Here is an 18,004-nt window from a genome sequence, read left to right as displayed (position 1 = left end):
TTAGAAATGTCAACTTAGCTGATGAAAAAACAGTGTGGACATCATATTCCCTGACCTTTTGGGGTTTTGAATTAGTTACGGTTGAAAGGATTATAAGAAGAATCCAAAGATAAGTAGAATAGTTTTAAGGATTTGTTCACAGTTTTATGTCAAGAAAGAAGGCTACTCTAAACGAATTTCAGGCTCTTGAAGGTTTGTTGAATTTTTGTTTGCGTGCCATTCCGTCAGCTGGGCATTCACTAGGCGTGTTTATGACATCATGCATGGGGTCTGTAAACCACATCACTTTATTAGGGTTTCCGTGGCAGTTAAGGAGGACATGAATGTGTACCTTGCTTTTTTTTCAATGGTTGCTGTTACTTTCCACAAGTTGACTGGGTAGATGATGATCAACTCCAATTATTAACTGACAGTGTTGGGAATTCAGAATTAGATTGTGGTAATTTCTTGAAGGATCAATGATTATTTTTCAAGTGGCCAACTTAATGAAGTAATCAGGAATATCACTTTTCTTCAATTAGTTCGAATTGTTTTGGTAATTCATGCTTGGAGAAGTCATTTATTTACCAGAAAAATAGTTTTCTATGTGGACAACGAGAACTCAGTAACGATTTTGAACAAAAAATCTTCAAGTTCTAAGCGTGTTATGTGCTTAAATCGTCCCTTGGTACTTCGTTCCATGTTAAAACAATATACAGTTTAAGGCTTGTGATATTATGAGGTTGCTGATGCTCTATCTCGTTGTCAGTTTCAGTGTTTTCGGACACTTGCACCTCTTGCGGACTTGGAGCCAACATAAATTCCAGAGTCCTCTCGGACTGTCATCTCCAGATTGAATTTGACAGATTAGTTCAGAGTTCAATTTCAACAAATACAAGACTTGCTTATCTGACAGGTTTAGTTGAATTTGATCGTTTCAGGTTAATTATCTTGTTTGCATCCGATTTGACCTCCTGGTGAAAAACAGGTAATAGAATTTGTAGCTAGTTGTTCATTAAAGGGTCTGTCATCTGCTACTGTAAGGTATCTGTCAGGTATAAGCTTTAAATGTTAACTTGATGGTACCCGATACCCCACCCAAAATTTTGTTATCAAAAAGATGGTGGTAGGCATGTCAAGACTGCAAAGTTCAGTAGATGCTGTATTGCCAATTATACCTGTATTGTTGGGAAAGATATTGAATATACTAGCATTTGTTTGTATATCAAGCAAATTTTTCATGCTCATTTTTTGGCCTATTTAGGGTGAGTTTGTGTTAGATAGTAAGATAAGCAGTAGTTTTCAAGCCGTGGATGCCGCAAGCATCCAATTCTACTCGGAACAAATCAGATGTAAAAAATTATTTGTGTCATTCTAAAACAGACCAGTTTGGAAAAGGGGTTGTTTTGGTTCTACCTGTAGTTGAGGAAAAGATATATTCAGTCAAGCTAGTATTTCCTCTACTGCCTGCATAAAATCCAAAAAAAAATTTCCAGTTTCTCTTATCCAAGGGAAACTTAATGGCAAGTTAAGTAGAAATTGGCCTATTCATTCTGGAATTGAAAATTGTGAAAATGTTTTAGACAGACAGCAGAAAAATCCCCAGACCTTTCAATTCAGATGATATGAAAATAAATCTCAACTTATTTCAATGGTTTCTATTTTAATAAATCATATAGCTAGAAACAACTTAATAGTGCGTTAAAGAAGTATTGGTATTTATATTGCTAGGTCATTATCTGATTCATTTGATTGATTGATTGATTGTTTACTGTTTAACGTCTCTCTCGTGAATTTTTCACTGATATGGAGACGTCACTATTGCTGGTGAAGGGCTGCAAATTTAGGCCTATGCTCGGCACTTACGGCCTTTCAACAGCGAGGGATCTTTATCGTGCCACACCTGCTGTGGCACGGGGCCTCGGCTTATACACGGTCTCATCCGAAGGACCGCCCCATTTAGTCGCCTTTTACGACAAGCAAGGGGGTACTGAGAACCTAATCTAACCCGAATCCCCACGGGTCCTGATTTATGTGAATTGCTGGTGTATAAACCAAACAAACTTGACACATTGGCTTGCCATATATATTATAAAGAGATCAAATTTTACTTAGTATTTTTCATAGAACTGAGTTAAAAAGTATTTATTTCGTTTTTTTCTTCGGCACTGTCTTGGTTCAGTGTTGTTTCATCAAGTGAAAACTCACAGAGACGATCAAACAGACAGTCTGACAAAATACTGCCATCTATAATATTTCAAAAGGTTCTGTTTTGCTCCACTCCAACTTTATATTGTTTCAATGGAAGTTTGAGTTTGATTACGGTACGTTATCTTCATTATGTATTCATTGATGTTTTTAGAAGGATATGATAGATACAGATATGTAATTTTTCTTTTATTACAAGATACCTTCTTTAGAGGTTCACTCTATTTTGATGAAAAATAAAAATATCGAAAAAAAAATCCAACTAAAAAATCTATTTAAAAAAGATGCAGATTTGCAAGAAGGGACAAAAAACTGTCTATTGAATCTTCAAGCATAGAATTTAAAGATCCAATAGTTGAGATCTGATGAATATTTAAGGATTTCAGATTTTTTTTTTTTGGTTGAACTCCATAAGACGTATCATCATATAAACTCGTTTACACCGAATGAAATGAAACTCGATATACATTTTTACCATTTCTATAATAAATAAATAATTATAACTTTTATACTTAAGGACAGATGATACAAACAATTTTATTTCTTTGAAACAAAAAAGATAAGACGCCGAGGTGATAAGACGTGTTTAAATTTGGCTCCTGATTTTACCTGAGCTACCTGCTTAGCTAAAGTGTAATTACAAAAGTGCGATTACAAAATAAGTCCTGTTTCAGTAATCACTATGTAGAAGATCAAATGATGGATGTGAGTTCAAGTTCCAGCCTTTTTAGATCATTTCTGGATTCTTTTACTGGATTCACAAATCCAGTAAGTGACAATCATGATGACGTGCATATTAATGTGGACATACCAAGCTTTCTAAAAGTCACCACCAATAAGAGGAGCTTTACAGTGAACTTTGACCAAGAAAAATATAAAATTATTTTTTCATATTTGCAACAGGAATTGTTATGTGAGAAAACTACTAAGGCAGATGGACATATTTTTAAGACTAGTTGTAGATCTGTTACAATTTACAGAAGTACCTCAGTACTCCATATTCAGGGGAGTACAGCATCATCATGGTGCAAGAAATTCATTGAGGAAATAAGTGTTTACGCATGTGACATCAATGGATCAAATATCATTATTTCCCATCCACCGCCACAAATGGCATTTACACCAAGGAGGAACCTATCAAATTCTGTTCCATATAATGAAACTAAAGAATGCAGCAGATGTTGTGATTCTGCTTTACGTGAAGAGGAACTTTCATCAATTGATCATCGCTTAACGCATGCAGGAAATCGAGTCGTTAAAAAAAGGAACTGAGTGAAAATGCAAATAAACGTCTAGCCAGTTCAAGTACTCAGACAACCTGTACAGTCCTCAAACATAAAAGCAATTGTACAAATGATCTGCCAAAGGCATCTAACAATGTCACTTCTAGACAAGTACAGTGTAATGAAGTTATACCAGAAGTATCTATGAAAGAAAGCTCTACAAACACAGAACCACAACAACCTGTGCACCAGAGACTAGGAAACAGTTTCGTCCAGAAACAACATAATTCCACATCTAGCAACCAGCAGAAAACTACACTACTGATCGGAAGTTCAATTCTGCAACGAATTAAAACCCGTGGGTTACGTTCAAATGTTAGTGTGAGTACCAACAGAGGAGCCAGCATTTCTTATATTCGTAAGAAATTGCAGCAATACGATGTGTTTTCTCTAAAAAATGTCATAATTCAGGCTGGAGGAAATGATGCTTCAAATAAACGTAATATGGAAGCAGTAGAAAATGACTTTTCCGAAATAATAATGGATCTGAAAGAGAGGAATTCAAATATTTTCATTTGTGAAGTCATGCCTCGAAAAGATGCATTGATCATTGATGTGAATGAAGCTATCCGTTTTGCGTGCGAAGAGTATGGTGCGACAGTGATCAAATCAAGTCAAATTTTCAAAGCCTGGGATTCCCCTTTATACTGGAAGGACGGTATACATTTATCCGACCAAGGAACTGCCTCTCTGTTGAAACTATACAATAAGTATGTCCCAATTCTGAAGCAACACAAAGTACCTGATCCTTCCGCATCAATGAAATATACGTGCTGCTATTTCTGTGGAGAACAAGGCCATTCATCCCGGAATTGTAGACATGGGACCAAAGTAGGCTGCTGGCAGTGTGGGGAACCTGGCCACAAACAAAAGTTCTGTCCGTACTAGAATAGGGGCAACGAATGTCTGGCCGAATATACAGAGATTATTTCATTAAGTCTGCAAAATAACTTTTTACCTCTCGAAACTTTATGATCAGAATGTAACAAAAATTCATGTAAATGTATCTTAAAAAATTCTAAAATAGAATAATTATCTGCCAAAAATATACATTATCTCAAAACTAAGCAAAAATCTAATTCTAAACAGGAGATAAACAAAAGCCCTAGCCCTGAAAGTCTAAATTCTACCAAAGCAATAAACATATCTAATAAATGTACCCCGGTAAATTCTGGTTTTGGTCTAGTAAAAAAAATTTGCGTTTCGGAAATTTTATTGTGCGTCATCTTCTACCAAAATTAGACGAACTGAAATTAATTTTACAAAATGAACGATCTATAGATGTTTTGGGGCTTTGTGAATCTTTTTTAAATGAACAAATTAGTGACACAGATTTGAATATAAATGGTTATGTATTTGAAAGAAAAGATCGACAAAATAAAGCAGGTGGTGGAATAGTTATTTATGTCTCAAATAATCTATCCTATAAGCATCGACAGGATTTAGAAATTAGTAACATAGAGACTATATGGTTAGAAATCAATTTAAAAAACACAAAGCCTATCCTCTATTGTTCTGCATATCGCCCACCATCTGCACCCACCTGCTGGGTAGAGGACCTAGCTAGGGAGATTAACCGTGCCTCCTGCTGTGATGACCAAGAAATCATACTTACAGGTGACTTCAATATTGATCTGCTAAAAGACCCCCCTATATCCTGGACATCTGCACTAGAAAAATTTGGACTAACTCAATTAATTACCACACCTACTAGAATTACTAACACCTCATCTACCCTTATTGATCATTTCTACACTACCCAACCTGACCTTATCTGTGAAATCCAAGTACCACCCATAGCTATGTCTGACCATTACCCTGTTTGTGCAACACGCAGATCTAACAGTAGCAGCGTAAGGGAAAACACACTGAAATTCAATACCGCGACTTTAAGAATTTTAATGAAGAAAAATTTCTTTCCGATTTAAGAAGTGTCAATTTTGATGCCCTTACAAATTTGCACAATCCTAACGATATCTTAACGAACTTTTACAATATGTTTAATACTATTCTAAATAGACACGCTAAAGTAAAGACTAAACGTGTGAAAACTGAGTCTCGTCCAAAATGGCTAACACAAGAAACTAATGATGCTAGACAATTACGAGATTACTATCATCAACACAAGACTTTGAAAATTTTCGACATTGGAGGAATAAAGTTACGCTTTTGATTAATAATGCTAAATGTACTTATTATAAATCAGCAATTGAGGAGAGCTCTAATCCTAAAGAACTCTGGAGCTATCTGAGCCATTTATCCTCAAAACCAAAATATTTTTTTCCTACTCATATTAAAGACAACGGATCAGAAATTAACGATACACAAGGTATTGTGAATGTTTTTAATGAACACTTTATAAAAAATTCTAGCAATTTATTAACTGAATTACCAAAACGTAACTGTGAACCAGAAAAATTAAAAGAATTCACAAAATCAAAACTTAGTGCTGAAAATGTATTTAGCTTACTTCCTATAAGACAAGACGAGGTCTTCTCAATGCTATGCACACTTGACATTAATAAATCGGCAGGTATAGATTTCATTGGTCCCCGCCTCTTAAGACTTTCTGCCGAAATAATTTCTAAGCCTATAACTCATCTAATTAATACTAGCATTAATAATGGCATCTTTCCTTTGCACCTGAAACAAGCTGAAGTCACACCTATATATAAAAAGGGCGATAAAAATGATCCAAGTAATTACAGACCAATATCAATCTTACCGACTTTATCAAAAATTTTTGAAAAACATGTTGCTAATCAAGTACGTGAATTCACCAGAGCTTTTGACCTCATTACAAACTCAGAGAGTGGTTTTAGGGAATTTCATTCTTGCCAAACGGCACTAACCAAACTTACTGACAGCTGGTTGCATGCAATGGACCAAGGGAATCTCACTGGCATAGCATTTCTAGATTTCAGTAAAGCATTTGATTTAGTCAGCCATGATCTCTTAATTGAGAAATTGAGGCACTATAACTTTGATTCACTTACAATTAAATGGTTTCAGTCTTATTTAAATGAAAGAACCCAAAGTGTTAAAATTGGTGCATGTTCTTCTGATATCTTACCTATCACAGCAGGGGTGCCCCAGGGATCTATTTTAGGTCCACTGCTATTTTTATTGTATATAAATGACCTTCCCTTATGTGTCAATCACTGTAATATTGATATGTTTGCAGATGATGCAACTCTGCATTTATCTGATAACAATGTACATAATATTAAAACATTTTTGAATTATAATTTATGCTAAATTGAAAACTGGTGTTTACAGAACCAAATGATTCTGAACACGACCAAATCAAAATGTATGCTTATGTGTACACAACAAAAGAGGTCAAAGTTAGATATTCCAGAACTTCACACAGAACTTTCTGGAGAAAAGCTTGAAAATGTTAATGTTGAAAAACTCTAAGGTGTCCATATAGATCAAAATCTTCATTATACTTATCATGTAGATTTAGTTTGTAAATCTTTAACATACAAGTTATTTACACTCCGTAAAATTAAGAAATTTCTTCCATTAAATACCAGAAAACTTTATTATAATGCATATATTTTGCCTTCAATAAACTATGGTCTTATTATTTGGGGCAATGCATCTAAAACTAGTATTAAAAGAATTCATAAACTTCAGAAACGGGCTGCTAGAATTATTCTTGATGCAGCACCCGACGAACCATCAAAACCATTGTTTGAAAAACTGGGACGGCTAAATGTGTTTGAATTAGTCACACTACATAAGTGTATTTTATTGTACAAAACTTTTAATGGCATGAGCCCTGAATATCTCCAGGACCTTTTTGTTTTTCATAGCCATGATACCTATTCCTTACGTTCAGAATTAAATTATAATAATCTTCGTTTACCAAAACATCGAACAATTTTATTTACGAATTCTCTTCAATATTCAGGTGTAAATTTATGGAATAACCTACCATTACATGTAAAATTATTACCAACCTTACCTATTTTTAGACGAAATGTTGAAAAAATTATAATTAGCCAACGTCTGTAAATAAATGTTTGAATATGTCGTTTGTTCAAGATGTTTGATAATTACTATTGTTTAAGACAATGTCTCCTGAACAATTAATATTGACTTCTTTATTTTGAATCTATATCTCTTTTAGCTGTACATTACATTTAATTATTCATGCATTAACGATCTCTACATGTTTTATCATTGATTGTATCATTTTATGTAATATATATGTTGTTTGAAATTAGAAGGCCCCGGGGAAGAATAGTACCTTGTACTAATCGGGTAACCTTCTCTAAATAAAGCATTATTATTATTATTATACCCGCACTTTCTAAAGAAATTTCGGGTATATTGTTGTTACTCATGTCCGTCCGTCTGTCCGTCCGTCCGTCCGTCTGTCACACTTTTCTTCCCTAAACTCCTCTTACATTTTACACAGTAGGCTAATCATCTTTTGGGAGATGGTTGGTGGTGACATGCAGATGTGCAGTAAGGTTTCGGAATTTTAATTTTGCCTTGGGGGGTCAAATGGGGGTCGAAAAATGACGTTTTTTATGCAATTAGCCCCGTCTTCCCTGAACTCCTCTTACATTTTACACAGTAGGCTAATCATCTTTTGGGAGATGGTTGGTGGTGTCATGTAGATGTGCAGTAAGGTTTCGGAATTTTGATTTTGCCCCGGGGGGTCAAATGGGGGTAAAAAAATGACGTTTTTATGCAAAAAGCCCCGTCTTCCCTGAACTCCTCTTAAATTTTACACAGTAGGCCAATCATCTTTTGAGAGATGGTTGGTGGTGTCATGTAGATGTGCTGTAAGGTTTCGGAATTTTGATATTGCCCCGGGGGGTCAAATTGGGGTCGAAAAATGACGTTTTTTATGCAAAAAGCCCCGTCTTCCCTGAACTCCTCTTACATTTTACACAGTAGGCTAATCATCTTTTGGGAGATAGTTGGTGGTGTCATGTAGATGTGCAGTAAGGTTTCGGAATTTTGATTTTGCCCCGGGGGATCAAATGGGGGTCGAAAAATGATGTTTTTTATGCAAAAAGCCCCGTCTTCCCTGAACTCCTCTTACATTTTACACAGTAGGCTAATCATCTTTTGGGAGATGGTTGGTGGTGTCATGTAGATGTGCAGTAAGGTTTCGGAATTTTGATTTTGCCCCGGGGGGTCAAATGGGGGTCGAAAAATGACGTTTTTTATGCAATTAGCCCCGTCTTCCCTGATCTCCTCTTACATTTTACACAGTAGGCTAATCATCTTTTGGGAGATGGTTGGTGGTGTAATGTAAATGTGCAGTAAGTTGTCGAAATTTTGATTTTGCCCCGGGGGGTCAAATGGGAGTCGAAAAATGACGTTTTTATGCAAACAGGCCTGTCTTCCCTAAACTCCTCCCACATTTTACACAGTCGCCTAATCATCTTTTGTGAGATGGTTGGTGGTGTCATGTAGATGTGCAGTAAGGTTTCGGAATTTTGATTTTGCCCCGGGGGGTCAAATGGGGGTCAAAAAATGACATTTTTTATGCAAAAAGCCCTGTCTTCCTTGAATCCTCTTACATTTTACTCAGTGGCCTAATCTTCTTTTGGGAGATGGTTGGTGGTTTCATGTAGATGTGCAGTAAGGTTTCGAAATTATGATTTTGCCCCGGGGGGTCAAATAGGGGTAAAAAATGACGTTTTTATGCAAAAAGCCCCGTCTTCCCTGAAATTCTCTTACATTTTACACAGTAGCCTAATCATCTTTAGGGAGATGGTTGGTAGTGTCATGTAGATGTGCACCAAGGTTTTGGAATTTTGATATTGCCCTGGGAGGTCAAATGGGGGTGGAAAATTACATTTTTTGTGCAAAAAGTCCTGTCTTTCCTGAAGTCCTCCTAAATGTTACTCAGAAGCCTTATCATCTTTTAGGAGAGTTAAATATCTTGAAAATTATGTAAAACATTAACGTTAAAGAGTAAAAAACATTGCAAGCTGGGAAACATCTTGAATTTTTATGAGTAATTAATGTACAAATGTCAAATGTGAGAGTCATATCTCATCTCAATCAAAATTTATAAGCAAATGCAACATTTTTGAAAAGTAGGTTAGGCTTCAAGGTCAAGGTCACAGAGTAAAAGTCATGATTCATTTGGAAAGATCTTATCACAGGTAATAATATACATCCATTATAATATGAATGCCCTAACTTTTCTCTTTCAAAATGATAAATTTATAACAATTTAATTTTTTTGCAAGTAGGTCAAACTTCTAGGTCATATGTAAAAAAAAAAAACCATGCCATTCTCACAGGTAAATACTAGTACATGAGTTTAATATGAATGCCTTGTCTCTTCTCATTCAGTAGATATGACCGTGATAACCAAGGTTAATTTTATTCAGACAGAAGAACAGTCTGACATACAAATGTACATATTTCTATATGAATTGCATGGGTAAAATTGGACCAGTGGTTCTAGAAAAGTTAAAAATGTAAAAAGTTTTCAGACAAACAGATGGACAACATGTCACAACAGACGTTATATGACAAGGAAACCAGAAAAGCTCAAATGAGTGTTTTGAAAGGGTTACAATATGGTTGCAGTACTTGAAAAGCTGGGGTTTTTTTTTCATGCAGAGATATGCATGACCAACATATTCATGTTTTATATTTTCTTTAGTAATTTGTTTGTTTGTTGTGAATACATATCTCATTGGAATTTTTTTGTCATATGGAGACACCACCAAATAATAATGAAGACAAGATGTGTTTGTGAAACACTGATGTCCCTGTCTGGTAGCCTATGGCGAAGGTTGAAGTTTCTCAAATATATGTCAAACTCAAAGGTCAAGGTCAAAAGGTTCAATTGTTGGTATCAGAAAAAAGTCTTGTCACAAGGAATGCACATGTGAAATAAGTAATCCCTAGTACTTCCTCTTCAAAAGTTAATTGCCAAGGTTAATCTTTTAAGTGGTTCAAACTCTACGGTCAAGGTCAAACATATCTATACCTGTTGACAGTTCACAGTGAATACACATTTTAAGCATGAAAGCCCTAGCACCTACTGATCAAAATTTAGGCCAAGTTTAAAGTTGGGTATTTTTCTTGTAAAAATGTGTATTCTAGGTCAAGTGATCAGAGGTAAAAAATAATGGTACCCAAATAAAAGGTCTTAATTGTCACAAGAAATAAACCTATAAAATGTAAAAGCCAATTGTATAGCCCATCCCACTTAAAACTTATGGGCAAGGTTATAATTTCTGCAGACAAATATACAGACATAATATAAACACAAGAAACAAAATATGTACATAATTAGTCAAATGGAAAAAAATATACTATTTAATTGGAATCACAAAATAGATTGTTATTTCAGTGATAGGGAGTGGGTAGGGAGATTGGACCCCCCCCCCTGGAATTTCCTTTGTTATTTAAACAAGACTATATACTGAAGCAAATAAAAAATGATTTTGGACATCCTTCCCCTAACTAAGAAAACATTGGGTTTTTTTTGTTTATTTGTTTTCAGTGTATGATTTTTTTTCTCCTGCTTGTCAGGAAATTCTAGGCATGAATATTTTGACTGAGATGTGAACCCCCCTCCCTACTCCCGAAAAAAATTCTGGATCCGCACCAGTATTGGCAGTAACTGAATGTCACATCTACAACGGGAGATAACTTCACAATATGAAATTCGTCTAGTGTGGCATGCGATGATCTTTGACCCTTTTTGAACTTTAACCTAATCGTTTGGGTTTATTTTACCTCCACTATACTTAAACTTGTACTTACCGACCTCCATAGGTCCTGTAAACGTCGTGAAATATAAATCCAATTATAACACAAAATGAATTAATCCAAAGCACACCATTCTGCAGCATGTTATAATGATATTCCATTCGGAAACCTCCGTGCCGTCGATTCCGTCACCTTATCAGATGAAGTGGGAATCGGCCAAGGTGTACCGAATGGAGTTTAATCTAAAAATATGATAATGGGTGACGCAACGTGATGTGATGTAGAATTTACATGTCAAGAACAAATTTTAAATTAATTCATAACAAACACTGTTTAAACAAAACTGTTCCATCTAGCCTATTCCCAAAAGTATGTACTGTGTGATTGTGGTGTCGAGAGGGGGGGGGGGGCGATTAGTAAATTTAAAAAAGGTCCTAATATGAGCAAAACATTTATCAAAATCTAATTTACATTATTAATAGAATTCAAACTGGTATATAATGAATTAAGCATGTAAAATAAGAGGTTCTGAGTTATAGGTCACAGGGATAATTTCATATCCAATTTTATGAATACATATGTAAATTACAGGCACGTAGCAACCGGGGGGGGGGTTGATGGTTGCCCCCTCCCCCCACTTTTAACCACAGTATATACATTGCAAGGAAATATGGGAAAAATTGGAAGTGAAATTAATTTTGCCTTGAAAAAAAGTAGCCACCATCCCCCACCCCCACCCCCCCCCCCCATTTCATTTTTTTACCTTGTTAATTTTTTTAGGTTAGTAAAAAAATTTTCTCAGGTTGCCCCCCCCCCCCCCTTTCAAAAACGATGATACGTGCCTGAATTATATAGAATTATTTTGACTTTTTCCTTGGTAAGCCGCCCGTAGGATTGTGTATTTAGAGGCAAACACCTTAGTGCGGGTATTACTGTCTCATGACAGCATCTAGTTATTATTATTATTATTTTTATTATTATTATTATTATTATATCATGTCACAAGTTTAGAAATGTGGATGGTTCTCGGAATTTTTTCTCATCAGAAGTGGATTAGAAAAAGACTTGGAAAATATTAGTAACATTTGAATGAAAAAGCAACATAGACAAATCACTTTAGAAAAACATACCAATCCAGGTGAATTTTATTAGGAAAAGCTAAATGGTAAAAATCAGACTATGTGATATTGCTAATTTTTTGTCATTTTGATCGTCCCCTCAAAATTCACCTGGCTTGGTATATTTTTCTAAAGTTTATATTACACATTTAGCACCAAGATAACATATTCTGAAATTTGTTTTTACCTGTAAACCTTTACTGAATGTGATTTGTCTATATTTTTTTTTTATTGAAATATTTCTAATATTTTAGACGTCTATTTCTACTTATAATCGCAAAATACCTCTTTAACGTCATATCGCGAGAACAAAAATTCGCGAGTAAATGGTTGATCGAGAAATTTTACATTGTTTCCAGCAACATGAAAAGCCAAATCATTTCTTTCGCGTGGTGTGCTTATTGTCAAATAACGCGAATATTAATTCCTAGCGTGTATTTTTGAATCAAAAGTCTTTTTTTCAATTTGTTTATTCATGATAAACTTCTATGGCTATAATTCAATACTATTAATAAAAGGTTTTGCCTGGAATAAGAATTTTCATAGAATAAGAATGGATTGAAGATTAATAATAACGAGGCTGAAATGTAGCAGCATCATGTATAAAAAAAAAGTTGAAACTCCTTGTTACATTAAAATCCTCATATCATTATTTATTAACCTATTTTTATTTCTTGTAAATATCCCGTGTGGAGCCCCTTCGTTTTTGGACATGTGTTCACTATAACTTTTACTGAACATCAATTCACTAGACCTTAAATACCGACTGTCCATGCAAGTTAATTTTGGACACGGCAATCCAGAGAGGAGGACGTTTCTCATCACTGTATAATATGGTTTTTTGGGGGTATCCCTGCATTTATATTTTGCATTTACCGAGTATCACTTGCAGGGCTATTAATTTTTAGCATGTACGAGAGTTGTCTAGTGAAATTATGGACTAAGTGTTTTTCTCGAAAAAAAAAATGGCGCACTAAGCTGAAATTTTCAGTAAATAATTATTTATCATATATACGTGCATCATATTTTTTTCGATTATATATAGACAAAACTAAAGATTTTATTATGCTTGAATGTGCGCAGGGTACGGACCTACGGTGCATGGTAAAGAAAAAAAAGGTGATATTTGAGAATACACAAGTATTAATTCGATATCAAAGTTTAAATACATAAGATTGGGATGAAAATTATCCTAATTCGATTCCACAATCAATTTAGTCGTCTTCTTCAGAATTTTAAAGCTTAGGGTTACTTTTTGGCAGTTTTCCGAGCATTCAAAATGATGGGAAAGCGGTTATCATAACACACGAAAAATGGCGACGTTTGATGACGTTACGGCGCACCGGAGAGCAGTTTGATAAAGATGTTGTTATGACATCATAAGAAACTTTAAAAGAATACAGAATAGAAAAAAAATATTAAAAATATTACTAGACCTTAGTATACAAATGACATGGAAGTTTCTTTAGCGAAATCTTTTAAATCGAGTCTCCTGGTAGTACAAAACAAACAGACAAACTGATTTTGTAATAGCAAAAGACGTTGTCAATGTCGACCGTCGATATAAGATTTTCTATTAATTGAATGATGGTGATACATGTAATACTTACTAATAATTCTACGGAAGATCGCATGTGTGTGCCAGATTGGTTCATAAACTGTTTGTGATGAATCAAGTATGTGAAGCAATGGAATTTCTGATTTAAGTGGGACTTATCCAACTTTAATTTAGCAAAGATGAAACGTGATGCTGTTTTAGACACTTGGACGTTACATTTATCTTCCATGCGCCGTAGAGCGATACAATACATAAAATATCTCACAATTTGTTTATTTATCTATTTGAAATTTGCTATGGATATTTATAATATATGTACTAAATGGTGATAAAAATTTCAGAACGCGGTGATGATTATATTTTAAACTAGACAACTTGTCCACGATTCTTTCGGCCACCCCTTGTATGTTTCGTTTAATTTGATTTGTACGAGTGGTGATCAAAAAGTTCACGAACTAACTCTATATCTACAAAACCACAATTCAGATTAGAAGAAAATTTGGTTCACACATAGCCATACACAAATTCTATAAGTAGCATCTGCTGAATAAAGTATTGCTCCTTGTTTGTGACGTCACAGTGTTAAAATTACGTCACTATATAGGTCACTTGTGACGAAAAATGGTTGTTTTACTCGTACTCGTTCCACAGGCGACTGTAAAATTTTAAGTTTTCCAACAAGGTTAAGTATTTCAACAATGTATTGGAATTCTCATGGGTACAAATTGCGCTCCGTTATTAGCAGACTTATATTAATTTTCATATGAAGCAGAATTTATGCAAAATCTTATGCGTGAAAAGAAAAAAACACTTGCAGTGCTTTTCAACACGACATTTCGATATATCGACGACGTATTGTCTATTAATAATGGTAATTTCCATTCCTACGTCGATACGATATATCCTGGTGAGCTTAAGATAAAAGATACCACAGAGTCCGACTCTTCTGTTTCATACTTGGATATTTTCCTTTAAAAAGACACTAAAGGTAATCTAACAACCCAGCTATATGATAAACGTGATGACTTTAATTTTTCTATCGTCAACTTCCCTTACTTATGCAGCAATATACCTTCATCTCCTGAATACGGAGTTTACATATATCAGTTGATTTGATCTGCAAAAGCATGCTCTACGTATTAACAATTTCTTAAACTTTGTAATGATCAATATCAAAAACGGAAAAAATTCGTCGTCAATTCAGTGTAAAAATAATGGACTAACATTTGGTATGAAAAACGTCAGTCAGCATTTGACTCAATGATAAACTGTACATGTATTTGCTGTCAAGGTCATTGTATCGACCATGGAACTAACTAAATGATGACTTTTAACGAGACTACTGATATTCTTGTTTCATCAACTTGCTTGTCAATAATTTACCTCGTTTCAGAAATTGTTCACACGTTGAGCATGCTCTTGCGTATCGAATCAACTGAGATATATATACTCCGTATGCAGGTGATGGAGGTATATTGCTGCATTAGTAAGGGAAGTTGACGATAGAAAAGTAAAAGTCATCACATTTATCATATAGTTTGAATTGAAATGGAAAAAAAAGTTACCTACACATTCATTATTGCAAAAAGTTTTTATTAGCATGCCTTTAAAATTGAATTTGAAAATAAGTAATCTGTGATATCTTTTTTCAAATGCACTTGTGCGTTCTTATCAATACTTAAAAGAGCGGAATTTAGATTACTCTACCTAAATACACACCATACACTGTTTATTTAAGTACTCTGGTCCATAGGTTCTTGTCATTCTTGTCATTGGGCATAGATTAATTAAAAATACTCTCTGAATCTTCAAAGTGATGTGTTTTTACCCACGATATTTCTTCAAACTTCATCTTTAAAGTAGTAAATCGTGTCATAAAGGTAACATTAGTTAATCTGAAATACATTTTAGGGAATGCAAATAAAAACACCTTTTTGCATTTTCTAATTAAACTTTGATCAACAAAAACATTTTAGAAAAAAAACAATATATTCTTGATTTAAAGAAATGACACAATTTAAATAAATATAGAAACTAAAATTTCTTCAATTTACTTGATTTTCCTATCAATTAAAAACATCATAAATCACATCTAATATCATTTCACGTGAAATAAACGTTGGCATCTTTGCTAACATAAAAAGAACTTTAATTTCTTAAAATACCTATGTATTTCTAAAATGTATATTGGGTAACTGTTTCAACTTTTTATAAAACCTTTCTGAGAACTTCAAAGAACTTTGAAGCACCTTTAGAGGTATAAAATGAAAATTGTTGCATGACAAGATTTAAATTTCAAGATTCATTTAGAAACTTTCTGAATTAAAATAGAAATTAAGTTGTCCTTCCTTGCTGAGGATCAGAGTACCTTAAATAATAATGAATTTCACACTTTGTGAAGCAGTTCACAACACAAATTGTTGGGGGCATATTCATTTGAAATATGTGAAATCAAACATATTACTGAAGCTTTCAACTACAGTTCACAGACATAATTATATTGGGCTTCGGGAACATTGTCGTAGCATTTGAAGTCATCCTTTGTCATGGATCTGAGGCGAGTCTCTATCGAGCCATTCGATGCCACCAGTGGACAGAAGTGGATGAAGGGCGCTCCGTCATGGAACCTCCATTCTCCGTTCACCTTCCTCCCCTGTATCCAAACCTCAGCTCTGCTGATGTTAGCTGTCAACACTGAAATGAAAATTATGGAGCACAATTAGTTGAACTATGAAACACCACCTGTCGTTTCATTCCAGTGTTTGAAAAAGAGGATCATTGATATATCATTTTATATAATTTTAAAAAGACAATAAGAAAGACAGGTTTCGCGGGTTTATGTAGCTAAGAGTACACCGAAAAAGAAATAAAGTGACATCATATATTCTTTCGAGCTTAACAGACCCAAAATGTTACTGATTCTACTACGATGATAAGCAGATCAAAGTCATACTAAAAACTCTCTTGAATTCAAGTTAGTGTAAGCACTGCACTATACAATGAAAACGCATTGTTTTTTAAGAACAACACAACTCTGTTAACGTTCATTTAATGCTGACTCCCAAGAATTCCAGAGATGGGGTCAGGGGTCTGGGAGGAGAAGTCCGCCTTTGTTGACCAGTCACACCCTTCCGTCAGCCTAAGCATCAGGAAATTTATTTTACTGCGCAACAATGGTCTAAATGAGACCAAATACATTTGGAAGAAAAATAAGATATATATTTATTTTTACCCAGAAATTCTTTGAAGATCTTGAACTTTTGTGCAGAATCTAACTTGATTATATCCGCGCCCTCCAGTTGACATGCTTTGGCTGCGTCGTCATACTGGGCCGGTGTCTCCTCATACCGCATACATCTAGTGATATCTAACGGCATGTACACGGAGTACCCTCTAGGACAAAAACCTGTAATATTAGTGGTATGAAGAACCTAAAGACAGATGATACAATCAAATGTTTATAAGAAATCCTAAAAATCCTTAGCTAGTTATATTTTTATTTGAGTAAAAAAATAACCACAGGTTGAATCTTTTCATCCAATTTTTCACAATAATGGGGAATTAAGAGAGAAACTTTGTATAGATTTATAAGAATTGTTGCAGAAGGGTTGAATTTTGAACACCATAGAAAGTTTACAAATTCTTCATATTTTGGAAAGTTATTGTTCGCATCATTTACAAGCAAAGTAGGTGGAAAAATACATTTTAATATAGTTATCCATATTTTTGTTTGTGTCACCTGTACTTTATATCGTTTCGGTAAAATAATCAATACTAATAATGGTGAACATTTCATGAACGAATAGATATAGGTCTGAAAAAATCTTTTAAAAATCTGTAAATATAATTAATTTCTTTGTATTTTGTACGAGGGATGTTCAATAATATCCTGAACTCTTTGACATTCACTAGAGCAATCGTATGACATTAAGCTTGACTTTCTCTTATGATTTAATCTTTGAATTGATAACATTGTGATAGGCTAGAAAACAAGGGCTATTCGAGACACTATATTAGAAGTGAATGGTAAAGAATCAGTAAACTAGAGTGAAATTAAACGTTTAGCTAAAGCTGCTGTGAAACTTTTTCAGAATCCCAAAGAAATATTCACTGAAATACTGGAATTTACAGCAACCAATCTGTTTTATAGA

At 34.4% G+C, this 18,004-nt stretch overlaps 1 protein-coding gene across 1 annotated transcript; it reads right to left on the bottom strand.

Moving 5' to 3' along the window:
- Positions 1-16,329: 16,329 nt before the first annotated feature.
- On the bottom strand, positions 16,330-17,284 carry LOC134261067 (uncharacterized; the record flags this gene model as incomplete). The annotated part of the gene is made up of 2 exons (XM_062743545.1): positions 16,330-16,547; positions 17,086-17,284. Coding segments are annotated over 2 exons (417 nt in total), but the record flags the coding sequence as incomplete, so codon positions are not given.
- Positions 17,285-18,004: the final 720 nt, after the last annotated feature.

Source organism: Saccostrea cucullata, unplaced genomic scaffold (genome assembly GCF_032062105.1).
Source record: "Saccostrea cucullata isolate Sc308-1 unplaced genomic scaffold, CSIRO_AGI_Scuc_v1 ctg12124, whole genome shotgun sequence".
Taxonomy (NCBI): Eukaryota; Metazoa; Mollusca; class Bivalvia; order Ostreida; family Ostreidae; genus Saccostrea; species Saccostrea cuccullata.
This window is presented reverse-complemented; position numbering and strand designations above follow the sequence as displayed.